This window comes from Rousettus aegyptiacus, unplaced genomic scaffold, assembly GCF_014176215.1.
Source record: "Rousettus aegyptiacus isolate mRouAeg1 unplaced genomic scaffold, mRouAeg1.p scaffold_m13_p_12, whole genome shotgun sequence".
Taxonomy (NCBI): domain Eukaryota; kingdom Metazoa; phylum Chordata; class Mammalia; order Chiroptera; family Pteropodidae; genus Rousettus; species Rousettus aegyptiacus.
The window spans coordinates 28,670,710-28,691,334 of NW_023416287.1; the positions used below are offsets into that span (position 1 = coordinate 28,670,710).

The 20,625-nt window shown below is 43.3% G+C and overlaps 1 protein-coding gene and 2 pseudogenes across 2 annotated transcripts in view; all 3 read right to left on the bottom strand.

Moving 5' to 3' along the window:
* The window catches only part of JAG1 (jagged canonical Notch ligand 1), a 35,825-nt gene extending 30,989 nt beyond the window's left edge, over nt 1-4,836 (bottom strand). For both annotated transcript variants that reach the window (XM_016138108.2, XM_016138107.2), the window contains exons 1-2: nt 4,245-4,836; nt 3,531-3,836 (exon numbers count right to left, since the gene is read on the bottom strand). In XM_016138108.2, the coding sequence (XP_015993594.1) occupies nt 3,531-3,836; nt 4,245-4,325 (387 nt within the window). In that variant the 5' untranslated portion in view covers nt 4,326-4,836. The remainder of the gene's footprint in view (nt 1-3,530; nt 3,837-4,244) is intronic.
* A 23-nt stretch (nt 4,837-4,859) lies between these two features.
* Nucleotides 4,860-5,804, bottom strand: LOC118610004 (annotated as a pseudogene).
* Nucleotides 5,805-16,304: 10,500 nt separating this feature from the next.
* LOC118610228 lies at nt 16,305-16,423 on the bottom strand (annotated as a pseudogene).
* Nucleotides 16,424-20,625: the final 4,202 nt, after the last annotated feature.

Genomic DNA, 20,625 nt, shown 5'->3' on the forward strand with positions numbered 1-20,625 from the left:
ATTATACTTGGTAGAAAAAAAATATTAGAAGCCAAGTATCCTGAATAAGGATTCCATTTAGGAAGCAGCTATGCTGCTGACACTTGGTGCAAAGTGAGCACAGCTCTACTTTCCCCCCAAGGCTGGTTTTGCAATGCAGACGTGTCATTTCATTGCTTTCCTCTGAGGCAGGTATCTTAGGGCAAAGGGTGTTTTTCTCCACGCGCAGAAAGTCCCTTGCTCTGAGCACGTACACACGTGTTGTTTGCATCCATTCTGACCACATGGGTTGCACATACTAGTTGCAGAAATGAGCTGGCCTAGATGAGGACACCATCCCTCTCCCCTCCACGCATCCACCACATCTGTAAAGGCTTAGGGACCAGGAAACAGAAGGCAAAGGCAAGGACTTGTCAATTATATTGTGATTAACCTCGTGGCATCCAATTTACCCAAAACCCTGGCAGCTGCTCATTCAGGCCTTAAGAGTGAAGGAGGCCAAAGCTGGCACCCCTCTGGTATGCAACAATCACACTTCATTGGATTTTCCTAAAAAAGTAAGTTGATCTCAAGCAAGCCTTTTATCAGTGTCAATGACATTTAAATATGAGGCTGAGAGACCAGAAACCTAAATTGCTCCCCCAAAAGTTTTTCTAGATTCATTTCAATCTAGGGCCAGCAATACATCACTATAGTTAACCGGAGTTCTGAGTTCCTAAAAAGCTTTTGGGGCTGAGCAGTGGTAATTATACTAAGGTATTTTTAATAAGCAGGCACTACTGGGATTTAGTACTAAGTTTGGAAGGGGCAATGTAATAATTTCAGTGATTTATAAATGGTAATTCACAAATTATTTACCATTGAGCCCAATTGCCTCACTATGCATATTATCATGGGTCCCCAGATGCAAAGATCATAAATCAGGCTAGCTGCTTTAAGTCAAACCCCTCGGAGCAGCATTGGTATGGGAATTAGAAGCTACCCATGAAAAGTACCAGAAGCCTGGGACAGTAGACACCAAGTGGGACACAATCTGATACTATCCAGCAGATAGTCCCACCTCCACAGAGCTGCCCACATGGACACTGGGATGTGGATTATACTTCATATCCGACAGAACTGTTTCCTCGTCTTCCTCTCCAGACATGAACAGTTGTTTAACTGGGGAATAACTTCAAATAAGACATGAATTACATGACCTTGTAAACTGACCTTCTACAGTGCCCTCTGAACCACAGCTCTTCCACTGTCAGCTAACAGAAATTGTGGCTGCTAGGGGTTTGGGAGTTCAGGTGGCCAGAAGTTCAAGGTTTGATTTTTTTCAAGCCATATATCCTGTATATCTTGAAATCTGTACCAAGTTCACTTATTAGCTATTCAAAGAAATCACTTTTAAATAGACACACTTAATATTTAATTACCAGACTGGATGAAACGTGCTTATTTACTTCTGTACTTATTTGGCTACCTAGATACTTTCACTTCAGTTAATACCCTGGAATCATTCTTGAAAGTTACTGACTAGTGTTTCTCCAATCACACTCAAGAAAATAAACTAAAACAATACACCTAAACTCTGGTTTCTCTCGGAAAATAAAGCTTACATTTCACAGCTGGCCTTTTTGGGGCAGCAGGGTGGAGACTTGTTTATGAGTGATACATGCATTTGGCCCAACTTCAAAAGAACCACACTCTCAGTGTAGCCCCTGCGGTCTCCCCCATTCTAGAAAGTCTATTTCATGGTTGGTGACCCGTGGGCCTGAAACCACAGAAGAGCACTAGCAAATCAATCATCTCTCTGCCCTCACACGCTGCTTCCGCTCCTTCCCCAACCAGAACTCTGCCAAGTGTCAAAAGGGGACAGACACACCTTCTAGGGCACTTTCCCCAGCCAGCCTGGAGAACAAAGCTACCTGTTTTCACCCATGCAGTTCTCTGACCCTACTCTTCAAAATGAACCTCAGCGAGGCTTGCTGCTTTTCCACATCACTAATAAGATTCCTTTTATGGTCTTGTAGAAAGCAAGGGGCTCCAGGACTTATCCTCAGGAGGATGGAACCACCTGCAGGCCCATTCCCCCTAAACTCCACTCACATTCAAGGGCAATCAGCATTCAGTCAACTTGGGCACAGCCAGATTAAAACTGTGGCGAACCTCTTTAGCTTAAAGTTCTAATAGGGGATTAACAAACAAGATAAACACGCTTTGTAAAAATGAAATCCCACAACAGAAGCAGCCCTCCATTCTCAGAACTCCACATACAACAGGTTTTTATAAGCCGCTTTTAATGGCGAGTTTCTGATAACCGTCTTATCCCCCCCCCACAGCAGAGGGCACTTTATAACGTCAGTTCCTGTAAACGTGGGCCTTGAGAGCCACCACAAGCTTCACACACATCACGGAAGACATTCTCTCCTGCCCTCCCCAAATTGGGAATCACAGCCCCAGCCGGCGGATAGGAGGCAGCAGAGTGCACCCTATCAGAGCACGTGGTGGAGAGTATTCCCCTCGGCACTGAGCTCCCATCACCACCCACCCCCTAGCACAGGCTGGGCCAAGCCCCGAGGCTGGCATGAGCCACGCCTCCTAGACAGCAGGAGCAGGGCAGAGGGCACCAACATTTTCCCCTTTCCTCCCCTTCTGCAATCGCACCCATCTTCCTTCCACCCATTTCTGGATGTTGCAAGGGCCTCGCGGCAGGGTCTGCCAGCCGGAGCCCAGGCCTCAAGTGACTTTAGGGCGGGGGTCCATTCACTTGCACCCCCAAGGACTGCCTCTAGCGGGCCTTCCCCTTCCAGGCTCTGGCACGCCCCCGAAGCCTTGCGGGGGCCGAGGGTGCACCCCCGCTCTTCCCGGGGAAGTTTGCAAACACAGCTGTTCCAGAGCCCGGGAACCGCTGGAAGTGAGGCCACAAGGCTACACCACGCGGGGGCGAGGGCAGGAAGGGACCGACAGGGGGCGGAGGTTCCCAGGGCAGCAGTTGAGAAGGCTGGGAGACCCCCCCCCCGCCTCCCGCGGACGCCCCCACGCCCTTGCGCCTAGCCTCGAGCGCACCCCCGCACGCACCAAAATCTCCTGGGGAGCAGCGGGAAACGGGTTCCCTCCACACCCTCCAGGAAGGACACGCCCGCCCTCCCGGCCGTTCTCGGGAAAGGGGTGGGTGCCAATTTGAACGGCGTTCGAAGGCCAAAACTGAGCCGAGCAGCCTTCCTCGGCGCATCAAGTTTAGTTGGTTAAGCAAAGATCATCTGTAATGATCTCCTGGCTCAGGAGGTTGGTTACTCTGGGGCCTTCGAGTTGAAGGTTAAACCCGTTTTCCGGAGAGCTTTGCTCCATAACATCTGGGGTTCCCACTTTTGTGCGCTTAGCAAAAAGCGGCGAGGATGGGGCCTGCCAAGGGTCGCTCCCTAAACCCCCACCCTAAAGAACTTTCCTAGTTAGCGCCGCGTTCCGAGTCAAGACGCTTATATTCCTCTCGCAAGAGAGAGCAGGGCTCTGCAGGCGCGGGTGCGAATTTCGGCCCGGCCTCTCTCCTTGCGTGGGTCACTCACCGGCCAGGCGAAACTGAAAGGCAGAATGATACGGTTGCGTTCATTGCCGCGACTAGCCTTGAGGTTAAAGGTGTTGCCCCCGATAACAGGAGTGGACCCGGAGCCGAAGCTGCAGGGACCCCCGGCCGTGACGCGGAACTGGTACTCCTTGAGGCACACTTTGAAGTACGTGTCACACTCGTCGCGGGTGCATTTTCGGTCCCCTGGGTTCCGGGCGCCGCCGCAGCAGTTCCCGTTCTGCAGCTCCCCGTTCACGTTCTGCATGGACAGGATCTCCAACTCGAACTGGCCGGAGGCCCCGCACACCTGCCGGCGAGGGAGGGCGATCAGCACCGGGGAAAGTTTTCTTCCAGGCGACTCCCTCCCTGCCCGCCCCGAGGAGCCCTTGACGCCAAGTGAAAATAATTTTGCAAAACTGGGTGCAAGGACTCAACGTGATTCCCAGGCAGAGAATGCACGAGTGAGGGAGAAATCCGACGATTGCCCCGGAAGACCAAGAGCGGAGCGAACGCGCCCCCTGCCCAGCTTGGAGGATACATTTAGGAGGCCGGGGTCTCCCCAGCCCAGGTGCAGCCTCTCCAGCGCAGGAGCCGAGCCCGGGAGCCCAGCTACCGAGGGTTCCTGACCCCGCTAGCGGCACTCAACCGCAGGCGTCCAGGGCGCCACGAGGGAAAGGAGAGGGCGGGCCGGGAGGGAAGCCCAGCGGGCTCCTACCTTGGCTCGCAGGGCGCAGAGCAGGGCAAGCAGGAGGCTCAGGGGGCGCCCGGGCCGGCCGCGCGTCCGTGGGGATCGCATCGCTGCGCCGCGCGCTGCGGGCACTCGGGACGCCGCCGCCGCCGCCGCCGCTGTTCGCGCTGGTGTTCCCGCCGGTGCTGCCGCCGGTGCTGCCGTCGCCGCTGCCCCTGCAGCCGCCGCGTCCCGGCTCTAATATACTCCGCCGATTGGAGCATGCACGACTGGAAAACAACACCACTTTTCAAAAGCCCTTTCAAGAGCGGCCCGTTCCAGAAGGTAAAGAGCCCGGCCTCCTTTTATTATTCTGATCGCTTCTTTCAGGAGCTCCCCCTCCTCTTCCACCTCCCGGCTTTCTTTCCTTCTCTCGCGCTCCCCTTCTTTTATTATTATGATTATGCGCAGCCTTTTATTCCCTTTCAGATCAGCTGCACAGAAAAGAGGGAGGGAGGGGAGAAAAAAAAAAAAAAACCAAGCCCAGCTCCGGGCCGGCCGCAGGTAACACAATGACGCGTGACCGCCCGGCTCTCGGAGAGGGACTCGGAGAGCCCGTCTGGGAGCCGCAGCCCGGGCTGGCCACCTTTACTCAGCGCTCTGGGCAGGCGCATGCGCGCTTATTAATATTCATGAGGGGGCGTGTCCAACCAGAACACGCCCCTGCCCCTCCGGGTTGATGGGTAGGGGGAGTACTGGGAGGAACTTGGAAGGGGCGGAGGGCTCAGGGACGCGCAAGGCACAGTCAACGTCGGGGACCCCAACGGAGACCCCCGCCCGCGAGAGCTTTGGGGAAGGCGGGCGTGGACGCGAGGAGGAACTTAGAAGTATACGTTCCTTCGTGAGGTGCGGAGGACCCCTGTGCAGACCGCCCCCCTTAGGCGCCTCAGGCTGGGCGCTTCTGCCCGTCCGTCGGGGCCCCAGGTGTAGGCGCCGCGGCTTTGCCTAAGCGGTCGGAGCGGAGCAGCTTCCGCCTTCCGAGTCGCCTGCGTCAGCTGCGGCTTTCGCCCCAGGAGGAGGGCCTGCCCGCCGGGAGCCCGGCCCGCTTCCCGCGAGCGAGCTAGCCGCCCAGAGCGCGCTGCTGGCGGCAGTAGCGGCAGAGGCGGCGGCGGCGGCGACGGCGGCGACGGCGGCGAGGCTGGCGCGCTTGCCGCCGTCTGCTCGCCCAGCGGAGGCGACCTGGGCAGGCGCTGCTGGGAACTTTGAAAAACTTTCCCGGAGCCAGGCTTGCCACAGATTCGAGGGAAAGCCTCGGCTGCGTCCCACCCCCTCCCAAATCCGAGTCTGCGGTGCCCCGGAGGGCTCTCAGCTTCCTTTGCAAGCCGCGCCAGGGCAGAGGCGAGGGAAGAACCGGGGTAGAGGGCGGCGGGTACGCTGGGGCCCTACTCGGGCTTTGGGAGGGGCAGATAGAGATGCTGGTGAGCTTGGGCTCACATCCTCCCAACCCTGCTGCCCAAGAGGCAGTGCCGGGATTGCACCTGTAGGCGGCCTCCGAGCAGCTTTCTGGATGGCAAGACATGAGCCTGGAAAGTACCATTTCACCGCCATAGCCTGGTAGCAGCAGAACTTGACTTCTCTAGGGTGGCCGTGAAAACGAAGGCTGTTTTCCACCTTGAGGAGAGGCTCGCAATTAACAGCGACACTCCTGGTCATAACTAAGGTCAAAGGAACCCTGCTGGCTGGCCGAAGCCTCTCCCAACCCCATCCCCAGTGGACCTGCTGTTGCGTTTGGGGGGACCTCTTTAGGGGAAAAAAGTATTTCCATTGAAGGGTGGACAAAGTTTTGGCCCTTGTATTGGATATGTCCTGTGGAAAAGCGTTATTATTCAGGGACCAGATCCTGGCCCAAGCCCTTCGTAGAGCTGGGCCATGATGGGCAGCCATGGGTCAAGGGAAAGTAGTTTCCAACATAATCGAGTTATGAGAGCATAAAAGGCTGGGTAATGTGTGGTTATTTACTGCATTTAATAGGTGGCTCAACATGGACAATATTTTCAGTGCTAGCTTTCAGAATCACACTGGAAAATAAAAAAGGCAGCTAACAGACCTCTTTATACTGGTTTAAAGCAACCAAGGATGGTTTAGGAATCTTGGCATTTCAGCGGTCCAAATAGTGCACCTAAGAAAGGTACCTCCTTAATGGTAATGTGGCTCATCTAATGCTCATTGCGGAGAGAATTAACAATCTTATTTTCAAATGAGCATATCCAAGAGCAAAACAAGTTTGCAGCTGGTATAGGCAATAGCAACCTAGGTATTTCGTTTTAATGTGTCCCAGTCCTTGTTTTCCCCAGTTACCCTAAATGCAAGGCATCTGGTTGTCAACTGTATTCCTATACAGACTTCTCACCAGTTTTCAAAAACCAACCTCTACCACATCACCTCTAACCCCCAAATTCCCCTAACTGGGGTGCTAAGTAATGATTTAAAAGCAAAATGCTGGTGCTGGAAAAACTCATGATGGCTGTGATGTTTTAGAATGAACATCCCTTGGAGTTCCCCATGGCCTGAACCTGTTTTAATTCTGTGCTTCATAACCATCCCCCCACCCCCCACACTCCTCAAGAAGAAGCCTAGGAAGCCATTCATTCCTTTAGCTGAAGAGTTTAGATCCAGCCACCTGACAACCCAAGAGGGCTACCTGGGATTGCAGGTACCTCTAGGTAGTGAACTGGCTTGCTCATAAGCTGGAGCCGTCTTCAAGCCGCACATGAGTTTAGTCCCCTTGACTAATGAGAAAGAACAAATTACCTAGGGGTCAAAACCATCTTAATAACCCTAACTAATGTAAGATCACTAATAAATAAAATCCTCATGCCAGTGTTCCTCACCCTCCCTGAGCTTGGGAACCCGCTTTAAAGAAGATTGTTGTGGGCTTGAGGGGATTCTTTTGAAATTTTTCAGTTGGGACTCTTTCGGCTAATTGGTACTCCCCCAAAAAGCCACTCATGTTTGCCACAACAGATATCAAGTGGAAGCTTATTCTCCACTTCCTTGCAGCCAGTTCTCAGCTTCCCTCCCTAGAGAATAGGGAACTACTGCAGAAAGAACTCAAATATACAGATTTCCTTTGGCCAAGGTCACATCTTGCCTTTGGGTATAGCCTATAGTAAGTGAATATTCCAGAAAACAAAAAAACAATCCTGTCAAAAATGCTACATTTAGCCTTTATACCTGCACCTAGAAGAGGAGAGGCTACACTCAGTCTAGCCTGTCTTTTGAGCTCAAACCAAAGCAGTCCATGGGTATCTTTTTTAATTTTAAAAGATGATACCTCATTTTTCTTTTTACACAAAACTTACCCTACCTTTATTGAGTCATCAACAAACAGCAGTGCTGAATCCCCCTCCAAAGGCATAATAAGAGATGTTCAAGCTATTATAATTGTATTTAAATACATTTAGTTAGTTTAGAGCCCTGGTTAATCAACACATACAAATCAGCAAATCAGTATTTACTGAGAACTATGTTACATGGAGAAACGGATGATTTCAAAAATATGCTGAGTGACAGAAACTAAACCCAGAAGGTTACATATTAATCCATTTATATAGAGTTCTAAAATAGGAAAAACCATTGTAAAAAAAATAATGAAAATTATTGGTTGGGTAGATAAGAGGATGAAGACAACTGGGATGGGCTTGAGGCCTCTTCTTGGGGAGGGATAATGTTCTGTATCTTGATAAGGGTTTGGGTTACACAGGTGTACATATGAATTTGTCAAAATTCATTAAATAGTACACAAGATTGGTGTATTTTATTATGTTCAAAAGAAAAAAGTTGTAGTATTCAAACTGAGTTAATTATATGAGTGAAGTATTTAGAGGAAATTGAAAAGATAGTTGCAACTTGGAAGTGATTAAGAATTAGAGGGATTGATGGATAGAGGATGGCTGGATGGATAAGTAGATGCTGAAGCAACATCTAAGTGGTGGGTATGCTGGTGTTCACTAAAATTCTTTCAAATCCTCTGCGTTTGAATTTTTTCACCATAAAATGTTGAGGAAAATAGTTATCGATGTACCAGGTATTGTGTAGGATGCAAAGAATACAGTGGATGACACAAAATACTGGACTTAAGTAAGCACTACAGAGTAGAGGGCATAATTGTAAGGGATGATGATAGTGTAGACTGTAGTAGTGGAAAAAAGGAATGTGATTCCTTTTCCACATTTCTTTCTTTATAATTCCTTTCTTTCCAATAAATATGAAAGGAAGGTCCACATACAAAGGGTCATGTAAAACATCTTCTAATATTTTCCTTTTTCTTTGTTCGAATATTTCAGAGACATTAGGGCAAGTTCACAAGCCCTATTCCATGGAAAAGCAGATGTGATATCTTTCTGTTCCTTTTCAACAGAACCAAAGGATGCTTACATGTCCTATAAGCTTTTCTCTTGTTCCACCACATTATCATCGCAGAAAATGCCAGGCCCCATAACTCTCCCCAGCCAGCTCTCCAAGGAAGCACTTCAGTGGATTATTCTCATTTTTCCACATCCTAAGACATTAAGAAAAAATAAGAAAAAAAAAAAAGACCTGTGGGCAGCAAATTAGACAAAATTAGATATTAAAAAATCAATATTAAGTTATAGCTCCCACAGCAACCATAAACAAGCCACAAGTTTATACATTCAAGCGTAAATTGAGTAGATCCAAGCTTGTTTTTCAAAGCTTCATTTTACATACACAAGAGATTTGAATTAATTTTCTTTGGAAACCAGAACTATGAATTTCTTGCATTATCAACAGCAATTTTGTATGAGCGTCGTTTTAAACATTGTTTTGGTTTTGCTTTGAGCTCAGGTATTTATAATTTTACCTGTCCTGCTCCCACCCTGTCTCATAGTCATTACATGGAAATCTATCAATAGAGTAATGTGTGCTCATCTCCTTTAACAAGCCAATCACAGAAAGTCAAAAAACCCAGGATGCAAAATCCAGGAATTGTAGGACTAATTCTCTCATTTTACTCCTTGAATTAAAACCAAAGATTCTTTATGACCTTTCATAGTTTTATTGGAGCTGGGAAGAGTTTCACTTCTAAAATGTACTCTTTTCTTACAGTTGAGAATCTTCTTTGAAAATAAATCCTGAATGTAAGTTGCTATTAAAGTGACAATCTCAATACAGCTGCAAATGAGTTACTCACCCTCCTTGTGATGACGTAGACCATTGCCTGTTTTGTGAATGACATTTAAATGACTTGATCCATAGATATTCTGGGATAGCATTTTTTAAACCAAATTGGTCCATTTGTACAGTTAATTGATCTAAACGCAACAATTTTCTATAATTGCGAAGTGTGACTGAGCTCTCATAATCCTTTTTATCCCCTAAAAGGCTCTGGAAATTACCCTTCCAGAAGCAGGTAGCATTGGGAAATGTGGAGGGTGTCCCTGGAATGAGGTATCTTGGCATGCAAATTATTCAGAATTGAAATCAATTAAAGCCCAACAAACTCAGGAAGTTTCTCACTTCCCCTTTTTCTTAAAGAGATTCAGATTAAAAACAAAAACAAAAACAAAACCTGCTTCAGAAATGGAAGCTTGGCATAATCACCTTAAGCGTTTTCACCCTGGCATTAGTCAGGACAGCTCCAAGCATGTTTACTACATTACCCCCTGTGTCTCATTGTTTCTGAACTGCCAAGCAAAAATTTACCTGCCCTGTGTGTTCTTCTCTGCTTCAATTAGCTTTGAGTCTCTCATTCTTCTGAAATCTAAGACCCCATTTCCCCTTTTTTTCCCTTTGTGCAAAATGTCGTATTTACCCAATGTCATGTTACCTCACTGTCTTTGGAATTTTCATGCTATGTGAATTCCCCATGTGCATGTATTAAAAATTTGATTTTTCTCCGGTTAACCTGTCTCTGTTAATTTAATTAGCCCAGCTAGAAGAAATTAGAAGGTGGGAGGAAAAGTATTGTTTTTTTAGGCCCCACAGAAACTACCACAATACAATACACTCTGTGAGCACCTTTTCATCTCGTTTGCACTCAGCTTTCCAAACACGAGCAAAACAAAATCTGCCTCCAGATCTTAAAAAAAAAAAAAATCAAAGTAGTTGTTGGAACTTGTGAAAAGGAGAGCTAAATATACTTAGTTATCTGAGAAAATTTCAAAACACACAAATGTGAGAGTCAAAGAAAGGTGATTACACCTGGCAACAGCACAAAAGCCACAGGGCTTCAAATCCCAGTATTTCATGTTTGGGTTAATGGTTCTCAATAAGTTACAAGACCATGTCTGTGTTTGACACTTTTGTTCTCAAGCCAGTGATTTCTTTACTGGTGGCTTTCTCTAAATTAGAAGTTATTAAGAACAAAAAGTGGGTGATTGCAATGCTTAAGTTTACTTTTTCATTTGGAAGGTAAATGGTTGTTGTTTTTTTATTATTGTTTTTCTGCCAAAAACGTTCAAGGATAGCTAAAGTAACAATAGCTTGAGCAAAGAAATATTGGTGCAAGTGCTACCTATGAATTTCTAGATTTTTAGATAGCAGTCATAATATAGGTTTACTGATACACAGATTTTTCATAAGTATTATTCAGAAATGATTTCCACAGATTCTTTTTTTCTTTTGGAAATAAAACTAAGGCATAGAAAACTTAGAATGAAGATAAAGAAGAAAATTTAATTTCTAAAAGATGGCTTCCATCCATGGAAGTGATGTTTTTCAAAGGCAGGTAAAAACTAGAGAAGTCAATTACATTCATTTAGAATAGTTTGGCAGTGAGTCATGTGAAGAGGAGCTAGGGGTTTTAATAAATCACATGTGTAATATGCCTTAACAGTGCAATGCAGCCACTAAGAAGGGTAGGGCCACAGTCTGAGGCTGCATACTAGAAATATAGGGGGTTAGCAATTAAGGAAAAATTATAGCTCCAGCATATTCTGTACCAACTTTCATACAACTGAAGGGTTCGACCAGCTCTGGGCACATTTTTTAAAAAATTGTCATAAAATACACATATCAAAATTTGCCATCAACCATTTTAAAGTGTACAGTTAAATAGCGTTAAGTACATTCATGTTGTGAAACCAATCTCCACAACTTTTCATCTTTCCAAACTGAAACGCTGTACCTATAAACAACTCCCCATTCCTTCCCTCCACCTGCCCCTGGCAATTTCCATTTTCCTTTCTATGAATTTGGCTATTCTAGGTACCTTGTATAAGTGGAATCATACAGCATTTTTTTTTTTTCGTGACTGTCACTAGGCACCATTTTAAAGGCTATGCCCAGAAGAAGGTGATGAAAGGCCTAAAAATGTAGACCTTTATTCAGAGCAACTGAAGAACTTGGGAGGGTCTGATTTGGAGAAGAGTGGAAAGGAAGCATAGCAGATGTCTACAATATTGGAAAGACAAGAAAGAGCAGACTTGAGATGCTGTAAATGTCAGACTAGGCTCAGTGGATGGAGGTTACAAGGAAGTCGATTTTGACTCAGCAGAAAGACAAACATTATTTCGATAAGAGCTACTCCTTAATGGAACAGGCTGCTTTGGAGATAATATCTGCCACCGAAGGTAATCAAACAGAAGCTGCTGAGACTGTTGGTCAGCGGCAGAAGAGAGGAAGATTCCTCATTCTGGATCAGAAGTTGAACTAAGTGCTTTCCTAGGATCCTCACCTCTATGAAGCCATGACAAAATAAGTAGGTAGGATGAGAATTGGAGTCTATAAACACAAAGAGAACCTAGGATCCATTTTTAGACATGATGTTGATGCCACCGATTAAAGATTAGTAGAGTCTGGTACGAAGGCATGAGAACAGCATAAACCCGTCTGCTTTCTAAACTAACTTCTTGAGGGTCAATCACTCATATATTTGCCAAATGGTTACAACCAATAAGTCAACTCTAAATGTCGCAGAGTTGGTCATCATAGCTTAGCTTGTTATTATATAATCTATTCCTTGCTCTTCTGAATGGGGTCTGAAGACCAGGCATATTAGCATCACTGGGGCTTGATAGAAATTTGGACTCTCAGTCCCACCTCCCCTTTTGAGTTAGAGTCTGCAATTTCACAAGATCCTCAGGTGATTTGTATGTACATTAAGGCCTAACCCACACTGAATACAGAAAGTGTACAGTTAGGCAGATATTGTCAAATGTTCTTTCCACTCAATGGTTGCCATGCTGCATCATTGGGTAGAAGTATTGGTTAGTCAAATCTACATTCTCATGGTCCCATCATGAGCTCAGTGTCATGACTAGAATTCATCACAGTGATTAACCCAAGTATATATTTGTGTATCAGCATATTCTAAAAAGAAAACAAAATTCAGGCATCTTCCAGGTGAAATATATAAGTAAATAAATATCAGGACCAGGGAAAATAGAGTTAAAGGTAGAAGACCAAGATCAAGGAGGAAAATAATAAATGGAGACAGGTAGGTCAGGCATAACTACTTGAACTGAGAATTGGATGCTAAGCTCACAGCCAGCCAGAGTGGCCAAGAAAATACAGCTTCAAGATTAGCTTAACCCATGCAGAGCCAACAAGCTAGATGATGAAACAGGCTTTTCCTGGCATTTCGTTATAAAATATATCCATATATATGTGGGTATATGATTATAAACGTTTGAGGAGGGGGACTTGGGTCTTACAGAATGCTGAGAAATGAAACTGTTTCTTAGAAATGACACACACTAAAAATTGTGGGCAGGACACCAAAATACTGTTCAAAGGAAGCTGATCAGGGTTAAGGACAAGGGAGGTAAAAGGGATAAAGGAGGAAAATTAATATGGTCTCAAGTATACATCTTGCTGACAATTTCGTTTAATCTGAAGATGATCCCTAACTAGTGCGGCAGCGTCTTTGTTTTTTTAATAGCTGCTCAGCAACTATATATTGAATCACCGAATAAATTCTCATGTGCGAGACATGAATATGGACTAAATCTGTAACAGTTTAATTGTTCTTGTTCTAACGGTGTTCACCAATCACCCTGTCCAAAGACTGATCCAATGTGGGTCCTAATAACACAGCTTTTCTGAGCTCACTAATCTTCCAGTTGACATGGTGTGATTTCCCAGGTCAGTGATACAGTGGATTTCTTCTTAATTGAGGTCTCTCATGTAAATGTGTAAATTTTGATGAAATTCAGTACACTTTTTCTGAGAAGTAAAACTAACGAGCTATCAGCCTCTTTTGTGAGACAGGATACTTATAAAAAGCCTTTTATAAGCATATAAGTGGTGAAATGAGCCATTTAGCTTTCTCAAAAGTGTAAGTTTTACAAGAAGAAATGATGATATGGTTAATCTGATATCAAAAAATACTTAATTCATGATTTTTTAAATGCTTTGATTTCTTCTAGACTTCAACTCCACAAATAATAGTAATAAGGTTATTAACTTAGGTTCAGGGAATTTAAATTTACTTTTTAATCTATCTTTTTCTGCACTCATAATTACCAATGCATCTATGATTGGTTAATTGCCAAAATTGCCCCAACTCTTTACCCATCCAGCCCCATATCCACATGTGATTTTGCAGTTTCTCTAAACAATAACTACAGCCTATCTCCCCATCCCTTGAGTCTGTGCTGGCCTGATGACTTGCTTTGACTAACAGAGTGAAACAGAAGTGATAGTATGCCAGCTCTAAGCTTAGGCCTTCAGAGTTCTTGTGCACTTCTATTCTTTTTGTTTCAAGCCTCTGCTATTGTCATGGGACAAACTGGGCTAACCAGCTGGAGGATGAGCAGTTATGTGGAAGAGAACTGAGGGGTCCCAGATGAGATCTTCCTTAATTGGTCAGCCTCCATCTGACCCACGAGTTAACTGCAGACACACCAGGAAGCCCAACTGACATAAGCCTAATTGGCCCAATCAACTTATAGACTTGTAAGAAATAATGACTGGTTCTTTTAAGTCAATAAGTTTGGAGCTGGTTTGTTATGCAGTACTATTATGGCAATAGATAGCCAATACAGCCTCTGTGGGTGAAATTTTAAAGAAAACAGAACCACAAAAATGACTTGCAAGAATGCAGAGAGTGATAAGTGTCATTAGTAAACTTCTGAGTTAAGCATAGCCTCGGGTAACCATCCTTAATAGCCTCCACTTGAGAATGAAATGTGAGTTAGGCATGATTATAGAAATAATCTTGAGTCTGCTCAAATTATCTTTAAAAATAAGTTATTTGCAAGCTTCCTTAAAACAATCTTGATAGAGACTCTTATAACCATCACTATTTAACCTATTCATTGGATCGACCTATGTCCTCTTTCCCTTCTTTGATAAATACTGACTTCTTCCTACAGCATGGAGAACTCGTGTAACTAATAAACTAAGTTCTGTTCCAAAGAGGAGGAGTGGGATGTTGTATTTTCCAACAGTTGGTTTGGGCGTGTTCCCAAACCTGTATATACCAGTTATACTTGTTATTGTAATTGTATAATTTAATTCACTATTACATAAACAGCTGAATTATGAGTGCTAAAAGCAAGATGTTGCTTCTATGTAAATTAAGTTGAATGTAAGTTGATGAGAATAAATGCTAGTAGCTAAAAATAAATTTTCATCGAATGAATGTGAGCAAGACAACTTCAAAATAATGGGAGGAAAATCTGAAAAATATAGAAGGATTCTGCATTCAGATGGCTTAACAAGTGTCTTAACTTTCATTCCAACTTAAGGAAACCAAAATCGAGAATTATAAATGATGTGTTATCAATGAGATAGGATGCAACACTAGCAACTTAAGAAGCCTTTTTCTTAGAACAAAAGGTGGGTAAATATCCATATTTTATGTTAAAGTAAAAGGTTTTCTGACTTCATCTTTAACTTTTTTTAACCAACCAATTACTGGTCATGATCGCATCACTTAAGGTTTCATTCTATTAGTGGACCCTGGAGCAGTGTCTGACAGGTAACAGGAGCACAAGAAGCTACTGAATGAATTTTTTGAACTAATCAGTTGCAATTGCTGGCAATACACATCACAACAGAACAAGCTGTGTCTTCACATGCAAGTGTGTTTAAATACTGAGTTCGAAAACCAATAATCCAGAAGCCTAAGGATTAGCTTAGTTTTCTAGCAAACCTCTTTAAATATTTCTTCTTTATCCTATGTCTTCAATAAAGGTCGAAATTGTAAGATTTTTTTTTTAAGGAAGTTAATGAAGTTTCTTTTTTTTATTCGTTAATTATAGTTGGCATACATTATTATACTAGTTTCAGGTGTACAACATAATTATTAGAGATTTATACGATACAACATGATCACCCTGATAAGTCTAGTACCCATCTGACACCATACAAAGGTATAATATTATTGACTATATTCCCTATGCTCTATTTTACATCTCCATGACTATTTTGTAACTGCTAATTTGTACTTCTTAATTCCCTTACCTTTTTCACCCAGTCACTCAACTCCCTCCCATCTAGCAATTATTAGTTTGTTGCTGTTTTGTTTGTTCATTTAGATTTTGTTTTTTGATTTCACATATAAGTGAAATCATATGGTGTTTGTTTTTCTGACCTATTTCACTTAGCATAGTACCCTCTAGGTTCGTCCACGTTGTCACAAATGGTTAAGATTTTATTCTTTTTAATCCCGAGTAATATTTTATTGTACCACATCTTTATCTAGTTGTTTATTGATGAATATGTAGTTGCTTCCACATCTTGGCTGTTGTAATGAAATTGTAGGTTTTTGGTTTTACTTGACAATGTCCCACTAGCATGTGTCGAAATCACCTGGAAGGCATATGAAATCACAGATTGCTAGGTTCCAACACAGTTTTAATTAGTAAGTCTGGGGTAGAACCCTAAAAGTTGTATTTCTGAAAAATTGCCAAGTGGTGCTATTTCAGGGACCAAACTTGGATAATCATTGATATAGCATATTCCGAAAATAGGCTATTAACAAAGTCCTCTGCCTCTTCCCCTGCCCATCCACCCACAGATCATTTAATTCCTTCAAGAGTCTTATCTGTTTGTTTGTTTGTTTTTGTTTTTGCTTTGTCTCTTGTTAACTTTGGGGTTCTCCAGAGACTTTTTTTTCTTCTTCTTGTTTTACGCTTACAGCACCTACAGCACCTGGTCTTCCTAGGTGGTCTCCCATCCAAGTACTAACCAGGCCCAACCCTGCTTAGCTTCCAAGATCAGACAAGATGGGGCATGTTCAGGGTGGCATGGTCATAGACTCGAGTGTCTTATCTGATTTGGGATTTGATTTTAATGTTCTGGCAACAATGTCAAGTCGCCCAGGTAGGTTGAGGAGTGAGGTAGGGCAACTGAGATATATAAATCTATGCCCTGTGCCAGGCACTGTAGCGTTGCCTTCCTATATTACATAATTTAACCTCTACAGCAATACTATAAAATTGACATTAATAGCTCCATTTTATAGATGAGAAAACTGAGATTAAAAAAGGTTATATATATTTGAAACCATTCACTGAGATGGAGGGCATAGAGATAATAAGCAGTAGAACTTGAAGTCAGGGTTAGATGAGGCTTAAGGCCCACTTCTTCCCACAACAGCTAGTGGGAATCTAAATTATCATGTCATTAGAATAGACACTTGAATCTGAAGTAGGGCTTCGTGGTATTTAATGTGCCTGTGATTACCTAATCATCTTCTTAAAAGGCAGATCCTTCTCTATTGGCCAGGGCAGGCCCAGGAATCTGCATTTCTCATGAGCTCCCAGATAATGCTATTGCTACTGGTCCTGGGACAGACTTCTAGGAGCGAGTCTCTCAACCCCATTGGTATCAGTGCAGAGCCTGGAAAGTTTCTTTACAGGAAGTGGAGATCCTGAATGGTCCTTTGATCATGTCATACACACAATGCAGTTTGACTTTCAATTTGGTGATGAAGAGTTTGAAGAGGAACAAAAGGGGAATCTATATTAAAAGAATGAGTCCAAGGAGGAATGCTAAGGTCACACATTCTTTTGGGGGAGAAAAAAAAGGAGGAAAAGCTGAGGGGAAGGAATTGGGACTGTCAGAGTAAGAAAACCCACTGCTTGTGCCCAACCATGATCTCTCTTGGGAAGCAACTAGGAAATACGGTCACGTGTTCATCACCTGCAAGAAAATGTGATGGGAATCTAGAACAATCCACTCTGCTTTCCTGGTTACCACCGACAGGAAAAGGCAGTGTGCATTTATACGGAAAGCTGCTACAAGGTCTGGGAGCTTTAAAACCTTTCTTCACACCTTTCATGACATAACTGTTACTGATTTATTTTCTTTATTTACATATAGTAAAAGTCACTCTTTTTGCTGCACAGTTCTATGCATTTTGACAAATGCTTACAGTTGTGTGATCACCACTGCAATCGAGATGCAAATATTCTTTCAACCCCTCATGCTGCCCCATTGTACTCAGTCCCAGCCCCTATGCTCTATAGCCTTATATCTAACATTCTAGAATGCTTTATAGATGGAACCATACAGTATGCAGCCTTTTGAGTGGTTTCTTTCATTTAACATAATGCATTTGGGATTCATCCATATTGTTTGATGTATTAACAGTTTGATTTTTTCTCTCTCTCTCTCTCTTTTTTTTATTCCATAGGAGAGATTTACCACAATGTGTTTATCCATCCCCAGCAGAGAGATCTTTAGGTTGTTTCTGTTCTTGGAAATTATGAATAGAGCTGCTATAAACACTTGTGTACAAGATTTTGTGTGAAAATAATTTTCATTTCTCTTAGATAAATGTCTTGGACTTTCCAGAGATTACTAGGTCACATGATAAGTGTATATTTATAAGAAACTGCAAAACTGCTTTGCAGAGTGGCTGTACCATTTTGCACTGCCCCTGGCAATAGCTGAGTGATCTTTCTGAGCTGCATGCCGTGCACTCCTCCCAGCTCCTAGGCTCACACAGTACAGACAGCCTTCACTTCAGGATCTCAGGGACGTAGCTGCCAGGAGCACAAGCCACCTGGGAGAAGGCTGAGGTCAGAGGTTTTGGGAAAGTCAGGGAGGCTGGGCTTACCTCCCCCTACCCCTCCCAGCTTCTAGACCCATCTGTTGAGGCCCATATGCCTTCTTCTTGAGGGAAGCTTTGAGCCCACCTCTCTCCCCAGCAAGTGTACAATCCCCCAAACACCACCCTCCTGGGTCAGGCTTTGTTGCCAGATAATGTGACTTTGAAAAGAAGCCCTTCTCCTCCCGCCAAAAGGAGGCTAAGAAAGGCTCTCAGATCAATCCTCGGCAGATACACCGAGTCACAAAGCTCCAGCAAATCCTTTATTCTCTCCTTGGAGCAGCTGCTGCAGCACCCCCACCCCCTAGCTCTGCCCCCAGTGGAAACCTGAAAGCTATTCATATCATTTAATCCTGTTGAAAATCCTCTTCGCTCTCTTTCACTGAGGTGTGGTTGGCTGAGGTAAACCTGGGCTTAATTCATATGTTGGAAAGGAGATGAAAGGTGTCACATGATTTGACATCCTATCCAGGAAGCCAACTCTTCTCTAATCTAGAATCTTCGACTCATAACCCCTATTTGAGAGTGGTTAAAATAAAGTCTTCAGGAAAAAGTAACATTTTGATTATCTTTAACTGTGCATTCACTTCAGAAAAGACAGCCAAATTGCAAAGGCAAAGTAGAGATGGTTTGAGGGGGTTTGGGTAAACTTTTACCTGTACAGTATAAGGATCTACTAAAATTTTTACACTTTATCTTAGACATAGTGAAAGAAATCTCTTAGGTCATCTTATCCTATTAACAATTATAACCACATATCTCAGATCTCTCCCCTGCACCAAGAAGTATGTAATCTTATAGCCAAATTCTTTAATTTTAAGAAATTTGGTCATAAGAAACTGATATATCCAGAATAAGCATCACACCTACTCTTTTTATTCCAGAACTCATGCTCCCAGACTTTCTCAGGTCTTTCCAGGCTGGGAGAATAATCTTCATAAGAGTCTCATAATTCATACAGTTATGGAGAAAGTGAAAGATAGGAAATTTCATTCATATGTCAAAGAATAAATTCTTTCTGGCTTGTTTTAGGACTCAAGCAGGATTTGGACAATTAATCATCTCAACTGGCTAATTTAGGGTAATTTCCCTATGAGGAAAATTCTTATAAGACCCCCATGAAATCTCAGTCTACTGGCAGGAAACATTTTTTAAACTTACACTGAATGTAAGATGGTCCAGGAAGCATATTGAAGAAAACACAGATGTAAGGACTGTTCTGGAGGGTTTTGTATGTTAAGAAAAATTAAACAAGAATATTAGAACAGTAGCAGGGAGATTAAACCTCTAGTCAGTGATCACAATCTTTTCCATATATTGGAATCATCTGGGAAACTTTAAAAAGTATTGATGGCTGGGCTCACCTCTAGTGACACTAGTTTAATTGGTCTCGATTGGAGCCCAGGCACTGAGGCTGTTTAAGTCTTCCAATATGTAGCCAAAGTTAAAAGGTAGCTCTGGACAAACCATGTACTAAGAAGGTAAGTGAATTAGTAACATTACCAGAGCCTTCTCTTCCACAGAGGGCCCATCAGATATGTGACCCGTGGTGCAAAGGGCCCAAAAAATTAGGTGAGAGGAAGCTTTAAGACACATAACAAGACCGGGGCCTGCAGTTCTGGCGAAAGAGAAACTAAGAAAATGCCACATTGATATTTATCAAATGGGGAGTGGGATTCAATAATAGAAGAATAGGTAAGAGAGGGAGAGTCCTCAGAAGAATGTGTTTCTTGTGGATAGTGCTACACAGGTTAAAATTACTTTTACATGTATTTTCTCGTATGACTATAGAGTCAATAAATAATACAAGATAGAATTGGGTTAGAATCCCAGCTCTGCTATTGATTATCTCTGTAATCTTGGGCAAGTTACTTAAACCTTCTAAGCTTCAGTTTTTCCATCTGTAGAATGGAAATAATAATAGTAACTTCCTCACCCTTCCTCACCCTTCCTCAGGGTGGCTTGGAAAATTAAAGGATGTATGTAAAATGCTTACCTCCATGCCTGGCACATGCTAAGCTCTTTACATATTTCAGCTGCAATTACCACTATCATCACCAGGGTCATCATTGCATGGGTGTGGGGTGGAGACCTAAGGTTAACCTCAATCAAGAAGTAGAGGAAAATGAGAAATGAGTGAAATTTTTTTCTGAATGAACAGAGTAGAAACTAAAACATATAAAAAAAAAAATCCCAGAAACTAAAATTAAAGGAGCTCTTTAAAAAGACATCATGATTGGTATATTTGAGCTCTGAGAAGCTTTCTATCTCTGAAGAGATCTGTGTTTATATGGTACTTTTAGAGCAAGAGAGCTTGACTGCATCCAAGGAGTGAGGCAGTTGGTTATATAATTGCTCAGTGAAGAACTTGGTTGATGTGAACTGAAATTGCAGCCTCTAGGATAG